The sequence below is a fragment of the Pelophylax lessonae genome (assembly GCF_965119305.1).
Source record: "Pelophylax lessonae genome assembly, chromosome: 13".
NCBI lineage: Eukaryota > Metazoa > Chordata > Amphibia > Anura > Ranidae > Pelophylax > Pelophylax lessonae.
In genome coordinates this window covers 72,786,528-72,795,997 of record NC_138780.1, presented here as the reverse complement: position 1 = coordinate 72,795,997, position 9,470 = coordinate 72,786,528, and the positions used below count along the sequence as shown (strand labels likewise).

The window sequence follows — 9,470 nt, the reverse complement described above, 5'->3', positions numbered from 1 at the left end:
GTTCAGTATGTTTGCGCATGTTATTGCTCTATTACCTTTATAAAAGCTAATCAATAATGATACCATACTACAAACTGTATTAGGATAAGAACAAAAGTGCTCATTCTTCCAGCCAAAATCTGAGTTTGTGAACAGTTGAAATTAATGAATATTTGATTGACTTCTGTTGAACGGACATGCTGAAAAACGTTTCTCAATCAGTGGTTGCAGCAGCTGATCAGTGTATTCTGACAGCTGCACGTGTAGCCGTAAGAATACAATGTCCCAGTGGGGAACAGTTCTCCATCTACTGCTGGCTGGAGGAAAGAAAACCAGCAATGTATGGCTAACTCTTTTTATAATCACGATATTGATGGGCTACTACTATCCTCAATAGAATACAGTAGCAATGTGTGGTAAGTGTATACTCACATTTATAAGATATCTATCCTAAGGTCAAGTAACAATTCAGCACATGTGTAGAGCATGTCTCCACGCAGAATGTGGGTGGTCGCACTCAATGTCAGTTGGGATTTTGTGCAGAATCCTGCACAGTGCCAGTAGGTACACCTTTTCCTGGCAAATTGGCCACTAAACAGCCCCAAAACACATTGATGGTGTGTTTAACCTGTTAACCAATAACCAATTAACCAATAAATATTGACCTTCCTGAAGAACCTATTTGGAAGCACCTTTTATTTAATAGATGCCTCTGCTGACCACACATTCCATTTTAGGGCCTCACACCCTCTACCATTCAGTGTTCTGTGCAGATAAACCTTCTATGCAGTGGTATGTCAATGTGTATCTGCTATTCAGTGTTCCGTCTAGGTAAATCTCCCAATCAGTGTTATGCCCATGTATACCTGCCATTCAGTGTCCAGGTAAATTTCACATTCAGGGTTACCTCCATATATTTCTGTCATTCTGTGTTATGTCCATGTATACCTGTTTTTCAGTGCTAAATTCACGTATACCTGTCTTTCAATGTTAAGTCCATATATACCTGCCATTCATTGTTATATCCATGTTTACCTGTCATTAAGTGTTATATACATGTATACAGGTCATTCAATGTTATGTCCACATATACCTATTATTCATTGTTATGTCCATGTATACCTGTCATTGAATGTTATATCCATGTACTGTATACCTGTAGGTCAGTGTTATGTCCATGTATACCTGTCATTGAATGTTATATCCATGTACTATATACCTGTATATATTATAAGAGAGTGACCAGCGCTATGGAATACTGGACTACACATAGAGGATATGAATTGTCAAAGAAATAGGTGTGAGCTGCCACCAATCAACCCTCGGGGTGCAAGGGTGAGAATATAGTGATAGTGTGTGAAGATTGGTACCGGCGCTACCTTTATATGTGACTGCAAAACAAACCACGTGGTGTACAGTACAAATTAAAAAGTGAATGTGTATGACGGTGTGACCCAAAAAAATTTGTTATGGGTGAGATCTTGTGAATAAAGGGATACCATAAATATTGCTAGCAAAAATAATATTGTTTTATTAGAACAGTGCAAATATAGACAAAGAAAAAACTGTGGTTATAAGTGAAACACTCCAAGTGAATCCTGAGGGATAATGCCTCCTCCCACCAGGAGTGGAAAAAACTGAATGATAACAGCCAATGTAAAAATTGACTTATAGGAGTCAAAACCTGGGTTTATATACCAAAAACTCAGTTATCGTTATCTAATGCTGGTGAACACCACAAAGTGTAAAAATAAAATAAGGTGTATGTGCTCATCCAAATGTGCCACTAAGTGGCGTGCTGGTAATAGGACCTGTGTGTGGTCCCCACTGCTTGTGTGGTTCTGGGGTTCGAGCTCCACTTCTGGAGAACTGTGAGCCGATGGTCTTGCTCTAGATACTCCAACAGAGATGAGACCCCATAATGTACAAATTGCCAATACAGTAGTGTAGAATGACGATATTCACTCACTCGTTAGCTGATCAGGATCAGAGAAAAGCTTGCGCCGGGAAGCTATATACCTGTAATTCAGTGTTATGTCCATGTATACCTTCCATTCCATGTTATGTCTTACACCTGTCATTCAGTGTAATATCCATTTATACTTTTAGTTTTATATCTATGTATATCTCTCTTTCAGTGTTATGTCCATGTATACCTGTCATTCAGGGTTATATATGGTACCTAAGACAAGAGAAACATGGCACCCAGTATAAGCCAGTATATGAAGATGACTGTGTTAGTACCTCAGCTGCTCCTTTAGAAACTCCTGGGGTTAGAGTCTGATCGGTAAAACAACTTAAAGCAGAGTTCTGCCTTCCCCTCCACCCCCTCCAAAAATTAAAAGTCTGCAGCTACACATACTGTAGCTGCTGACTTTTAATACTAGGACACTTACCTGTCTTGGAGTCCAGCAATGTCGGCACCGCAGCCTATGTATCTACGGTACTTCCACCACTTGGATCACCATCGCAGCTGAGGCGCAGGCGCCTGCTCGATATGGAGTCATGGCTACAGTCATGGTTATGCAAGACCTAGCAGCAGTGGGGCAAGTACACGGGCTCAGCCTGACACCCTCATGAATGGTATTTTAATCAACATTGTCTTATTGATGTTTTATCTTTCTTTTCATTAAACTGGATTTACTTTTATCTTTCTCTGGAGTAGAGTTTTACTCAGGATACACTGGCTTTATCATTTATTTGTTACTTTACAAGATAGCCTCAACCAGATGCGCTCCCCTTCCTTTAAGTTTTTTTTTTTTTTTTTATTGTTTTTTTATGTATGGTACCTGTTTTTCAGTGTTATATCTACATATACCTGTCATTCAGTGTCATATCTAAGTATACTTGTCATTCAGTGTTATATCCATTGTTATGTTTTATACCTACTATTCATTGGTATCTCCATGTATACCTGTCATTCAGTGATATATCCACGTGTGCCTGTCACTGAGTATACCTGGCTTTCAGTGTTATGTCCATGTATACCTGTCATCTAGTGTTATGTCCACAAATACAGTACCTGTTATTAAGTGTTTCATCAATGTATACCTGTCATTCAGTATTATATCCACATGTACCTGTCATTAAGTGTTCTATACATGTACTGTATACCTGCTATTCAGTGTTATGTCCACGTATACCTGTCATTCAGTGTTATATCCATGTATATCTGTCATTCAGTGTTAAATCAACGCATACCTGCCATTCAGTGTTATATCCATGTATATCTGTCATTCAGTGTTAAATCAACGCATACCTGCCATTCAGTGTTATGTCCATGTATATCTGTCATTCAGTGTTAAATCAACGCATACCTGCCATTCAGTGTTATATCCATGTATATCTGTCATTCAGTGTTAAATCAACGCATACCTGCCATTCAGTGTTATGTCCATGTATATCTGTCATTCAGTGTTAAATCAACGCATACCTGCCATTCAGTGTTATGTCCAGGTATACCAGTCATTTTGTGATATATCCATGTATACCTGCCAATCCCTGTTATGTCCAGGTGAACCTGCCATTCAGTATTATGCAGTTAGCTCTTTTGACCATTATGTATCTACAGCCTTATTCAATTACAGTCACATAATCTATAATTACCAATCAGAAGATGCTATAAATCTGTTTTATCTTTTCACTGCTTAGTATTTATGTCCAGGGTGGATACGAGCTCTGTAATGATTTATTGAAGGTTTTGACTGAATCTTGATTTAGAATTAGAAATCATGGTATTCTTTTTACTTCTTGGGACTATCTATGAAATGTATATTATGACACACATCACAAGGAGCACTATAGTCTATATATTATATGACAATCTATGATCTCACTCAGCTTATGAATGTCTGAAAAACAAACACAATTCAATGTGTTCAGCCAATAAAACCCTGGACTAGCTGTCACTTGGGACAGTTATGTGTAATTATAAAGCATCTGTCACAGGGTAGCCAGAGGAAATAGGGCTATTAATAGGCTTTGTTCTGCCTTCTCATCTACCTGAAAATGTTCCATCGCACAACTGTCATCCATTCCTCTTTCACTCTATGAAACCCTAAATGCATGTCATAAGAAATATTTAAACATTATATCTAGAACACCATTATACATTGACTGCTAGTTTAAGCATAGAAATATAACCTAAAACATAAAAGTTTAAACAGGGTATCATGTGACTAACAATAAACATAATACTACATACAACCTCCACAATAAAATAAGCATCATTAGCATACATCGTAAATATTATTATTACCAACCAAAATAATTGTATACTCAGTCAATTTTATAGAAATTCGTCTAAAATCAGCTAATGTATTGACAATAGGTACAACATGGCAACCTACAGATTTACTTATTCTGTAAGCAAATAACATGTTCCATATACAGTATATGCCTTTCAATAACAAAACCCTTTTAAAGCCGTCAATAGTCAGTATCATCTTTCACACTTCTGCCCAGGCTGCTAAAGCAGCCTCTCTGTTAATAATTACAGCATATCATTGCTTTCCACTTACAGTACATGAGTTTTTCAGACCACATTACATTTTCCATTCACCAATAACAATTCAAGAAATGAGCGTTGCTAAGTATTGTCATACCACGTTGTATTACTGTGTTTGAAGGCAAAGTACAGTATATTCTATATTTGGATCTTTTGTAAGCAATGATGAGCCTATTGAGATGAATGTCATGCATGTTGCATTGAGTGCAGCATTAGGATTTAAATATTCACTTTTCAAGACAATTTTTTTTTTCACACTTGAATTTTTTTTTCCCTTAACAAGACAATGTAAGATCTCATGCAAAATGTTTACTTTCCTAGCAGGAGTTTAACCCTTTTCTGGCCTCTGCCACATCTGCGATTCTAGTATGTTTAGTAGGAAAACAACTGTCAATGGAGACTTCAATCTCCCATACTGCTACCAAAGGATGAAACATTCTGCATATATGATAAGTAACATAGATATCATATATACTGTTGAATATTCTATCATTCGGTGAGGGTCCTTAGCCTAAAACTTTTTGGAGAATGGTGCATTAAGATTATTTTATTAAAGACACCCTGCGTCTGACACCATGTGGTCACCGGTGGCTTTTACACAAACCTTACATTTTGTTCAGTGTATGTTGCAGTCCACCTACCTGACCTCATTAATGTTTAGAGGTTCTGCCAACAAAGTGTGTGATGTGGTACAGGACCACACATGGAGATGATCCTAATCTACAAATTACTAATGTCTATTTTTTTTTAAAGAGAAACCACAATGGCCTTTGGAAAATGTTACACATTTTTGTTAAACCTAAACTAAACCTTAACCTTTTACATACATTTTTATTATTGTGTAAAATTTTATGTTGAAATTTAACATTTACAGCAAAGTGCTTCCATAATAGTTTATTTTCTAACACTTCTAGATTTCTAAAAAGAAAGCTCAACATTGCCTGCTGAGTCGTTAGCTGATTCTATCTAATCAAAATCCATACAGATTCATAAAAGCTAAGACACTGGAAAAGAAGATGGGGGTAATCCCTTCTTTTCATACATCCGGCTGTCTGTTTTTTGTCAATAAACTTGAAATACTGTAATAAAACGTGTGTTTGTGTGTGTGTATATATATAAATGGCTTTTTTTTTCTCATAAAAAAGGTGCAGGAACTCAACCACAACCCTGTGTTTACAAGTGATAGTGATGAGCAGGGAGAAGAGGGTCTGAGCCAAAGGTGGTGGAACTGAGTTCCACCAAGTTCCAGCTGAAAAAAAGCTCTGCATATCTCCTTTATATATCACTAATATCACTAGAATAACATAGCTTTGGGAAAAACACAGATAAGCGAGCCACAGACCATCCCCAGGACGGGATCTTGGTTTCCCGTGTTGCATACGGTCTCATTTGTATTTGTCTTGTGTATGTCGTGAAGATCACTCATACAAAATCACCCATTCACTGACAGGGCATTGTTTTCTAGACTTCCACCATATGGAACATTCACACATAAGTGTAATAAGCTCAGGCTAATTCCACTGAGAATTAAAGTCCAAGCCATAAAAATGCCACAAAGATGAATCACAACATAAAAAAATCAACTGTAATTATTTTAAATAAAACATTTAATTGCTAGTTATGTCATAAGTGTCTCATCAATATCGATAGCCCTTAAAATAATATCTTTTATTTATAGGTGTGCATCATACCCTGATTTCTAACAAAGTAACTGGTGATTAATGCAGGATGCTATCTACATGCATTCTATTCACATACCTGAGCATCACTCCTGGTGACTTACAGGATCACGTAAATATTTAAACTAGCTGTCTATGTAAGTTCCTTCCCTGATAAAGCAAGTTTGCTTTACTTTTAACAAAAATAGACATATTCTGTAGTTTCTTAAGATGTGTAAAGTTTATGTTTCTCTGAATTATTTTCTTCTGAATGTAGAATTGCAGCCACATAGTTAAAATGCTTCACTGCTCTAAAAACAAAATAGACAAAAACATGTACGCTATGAAAATACTTCTGCCTTATCACTAGGCTAAAATATATCTCTAGGTATACAGAAGATACTTGGCCATAATGGAAAGGATATCGAGTCAAAGAAGTGGTAATAGCATTAAAATGCAAAGATCCTCCAGGTCTTCCATTACATAAGAAGGCGGCTTTGTATTGTCCCTGAAGAGTCATTATTACTGACTCCTATAGGCTTCCTGCTGCAGATGTATGTGGAATACTATCGGTGTAGCCCCCAGGCTCATGGCTTCTTTCAGCTTCACTAGTCTGATGCTTTAATGATGCTGTACTTCCACTCGCTCCCTCATTTAAATTTGAGGCATCAGAGTGGTCCTCAGCATCTACATTGTCTTGTGTTGAAGTAAATGCTTGAAAATCTGGAATTCCTGCAATGTCTTTGGCTGGTGGAATAAGTGGCTCTTCTAAGGATTGTGAAGTATCTGTTGTTGCAGGGGTATGACTGTGAAAGGTATGTGTCGAAATGATGCTGCCTGATACAGAGTCTTTCATGCCTGAGGTTAAGGCCTCTACCCCTGCATCTGAGTTGATGCTTGTTGACAAAGTCCCAGTTTTTTTGTTGCTGTATGTAGTAGCCTCCTCAGCCAGTGTGTTAGATGAGGATTCTGTAATTACCTTGTGCTGTGTAGCAGAAGCTATAAAGGATGCAGGCAGCTGGGTCGTTATATATTCCACACTGTCTGTATCTCTTGCCTGGTTCTCTGCATCAGCAAAAACTGACTGTTTGGAGGGATCCAGACTAGCCCTTGTATTTTCACTTGCAGTGTCGTTGGCAATTGTGTTATTATGTGAATGAGTAAAATTGCTGGAAAAAGTAGATAAATAGTTGTCAGGGCTGGGGCTGCTATGAGCCGGCTCCCCGCTTGTCCGTATAGGCTTCCATATCAGACTGTAGTAGACAGCTAATAATATAGCAGCTAAAGAGACTGACAGTACATAAGCAAAAACTGTGGCCAATCTCACCCATTTCTGATTGGTTTTGGCTGCCATTTTGGCCTTCTTGTCTCCAGTGTACGTGGCAGGTCTCCCTCTTTCCATATTGGCAGTGAAGTCTTTGTCCTTCATGATGCCCCGTTTTTTGGCTGTGTGCTCCACTGTGATGCCTGATCCAGGAATATTAGTACAAAGCAGATAATCTATAATTAGGTTTCAGCAGTGACAGATATTATTCTATTACTCCTTGATTGCTTGTTTTAGGACATGGATTAGATTGAGTATCATAGCATTCCGTCTCTGCAGATGCAGGCATGGATGTAACACAGCATGCATTGGTTGACTCTTCTGTGTTTGGTGGTTCAGTGATAGTCAAATGATTTGGTGCATGCATGGCTTCATCACACATGGATTTCTGTTTGATTTCATGAGAAGAAAATGGTCCATTGTTGGTCTCCCAATATAGATCTCTTCACTCCTGAACGGAATGATGCTGCTTACTTCAGCAACACACAAGAGAGAAGCAAATGAGGAGGGGCAAGACTGCTCTTCTTAAAAGGGCAATCAACTGATGCTAGCATGAGGTAGCAATTGGTTGCTATAGCAGCAATCATATGTCAAACCTCCCTAGGAGCAATTAATGCAATAGCAACACAAGAAAACGATAGGAAAATATTGAAAATCTTTTTTTTTTTTTTTTATATATATGAAAAAAAAAAGGTTCTTTATCTTTATTTGCTATTTTGGGTATATATGGCATATTGCTATGTGCATTGTTAAAGCAATCATTGTGCTCATTTTACAGGTAATGCAGAATAACATATAGTATTCCAATAACCAATAGTTACACCATTAATGACTCTTTGTTACAATTTGTATGACGTGGCTCTTTGTTTACTTTGTTACCGAAAAGGGTAAAAAGTAAACAACAAAACTTTTTTTTTTTTATAATATATAAAGTTGTACTACAGAGTTTGTTTTATTTTTCATTGGGTTGAATTAGTAAAGGAGTAGAGTATGTTCGCCAAAGGGAATGTTCACTTTTGTTAGCAAATGTGATGACATTTGTAAGCAGGTGAAGGTTATATGTTTTCTGTTTACTGAAAAAGTTTTACTATTTGGTAGTTTAAGAGGTTGTAAAGTCACTTAACACAATTACTTGTATCATCTCTGTTTTTGCAACATATAAAGTGCAGTGTGTGTGTGTTTCTTTATATTTATTATCCTAAATACCTTTTTTCACAGCTTCTCTGTGCAGTCACATGATCTCCCTCTACTCTGCTTCCTCGATCTAAGAACAGCAGTGGGAGGGGCTGAGATTCCCCAGTGATGTCAGCCAGCCAGCAGAGGGAGATCATGTGACCACATGACCAGGAGTTGTGCAAAAAGGTATTTAGGATTATAATTTAAAAAAAACTGACATACTGCAGTAAATATCTTGCTAAAACAGAGAAGATACAAGTCATTGTGTTTTGTAATGCACTGGAATAAAGGCAGGAGGAGATGGGAGGGGCTCAGAGGAGATCAGCTTTGCAGACATAGACTGGAGCTGACAGGCTAGGAGGGAGGGGGGAGAGGGGAGAGGAAGAGACACTCAGAACACTGTGGATGACGGAGGCACGCAGCTCAGCAGCCCTGATTACCATGGTCAGCACACAGAGGGGGACACAGGAATCGGCAATATCAACCAGGTATTTTAGATAAAACAAAGACAAATGACAATGCAACAGCACTATGCTACTGATCATGCTTTAAAGCACGGGTGGCAAACACAAGGCCCGCGGGCCGAATGCGGCCCGCCAGGTCTTTTATTGTGGCCCGCGTAGCGCCCGCTGCCTGCCACCTCTTTGTCTTGTTACTGTCTCCCAGGCAACAAGTGAAAACATCCTCCAGCGCCGGCTTTGTGTGAGTGCATGCGCGGCCGGCCTCCAAAGAAATATCTCCCACTCTTTCTCAGTCCTTCTAGCGGCGCCGACTGTTTGAGCTGAGCGCTAAGGATGATCGAACTTTTGAAAAGTTCGGTTCGACC

General features: G+C 38.3%; 1 protein-coding gene across 1 annotated transcript; it reads right to left on the bottom strand.

Moving 5' to 3' along the window:
* Positions 1–5,777: 5,777 nt before the first annotated feature.
* On the bottom strand, positions 5,778–7,967 carry LOC309569256 (uncharacterized protein). Its single transcript, XM_082275012.1, has one exon. The coding sequence runs from the start codon at positions 7,571–7,573 to the stop codon at positions 6,677–6,679; it is 897 nt and encodes a 298-aa protein (XP_082131138.1). The 5' UTR covers positions 7,574–7,967; the 3' UTR covers positions 5,778–6,676.
* Positions 7,968–9,470: the final 1,503 nt, after the last annotated feature.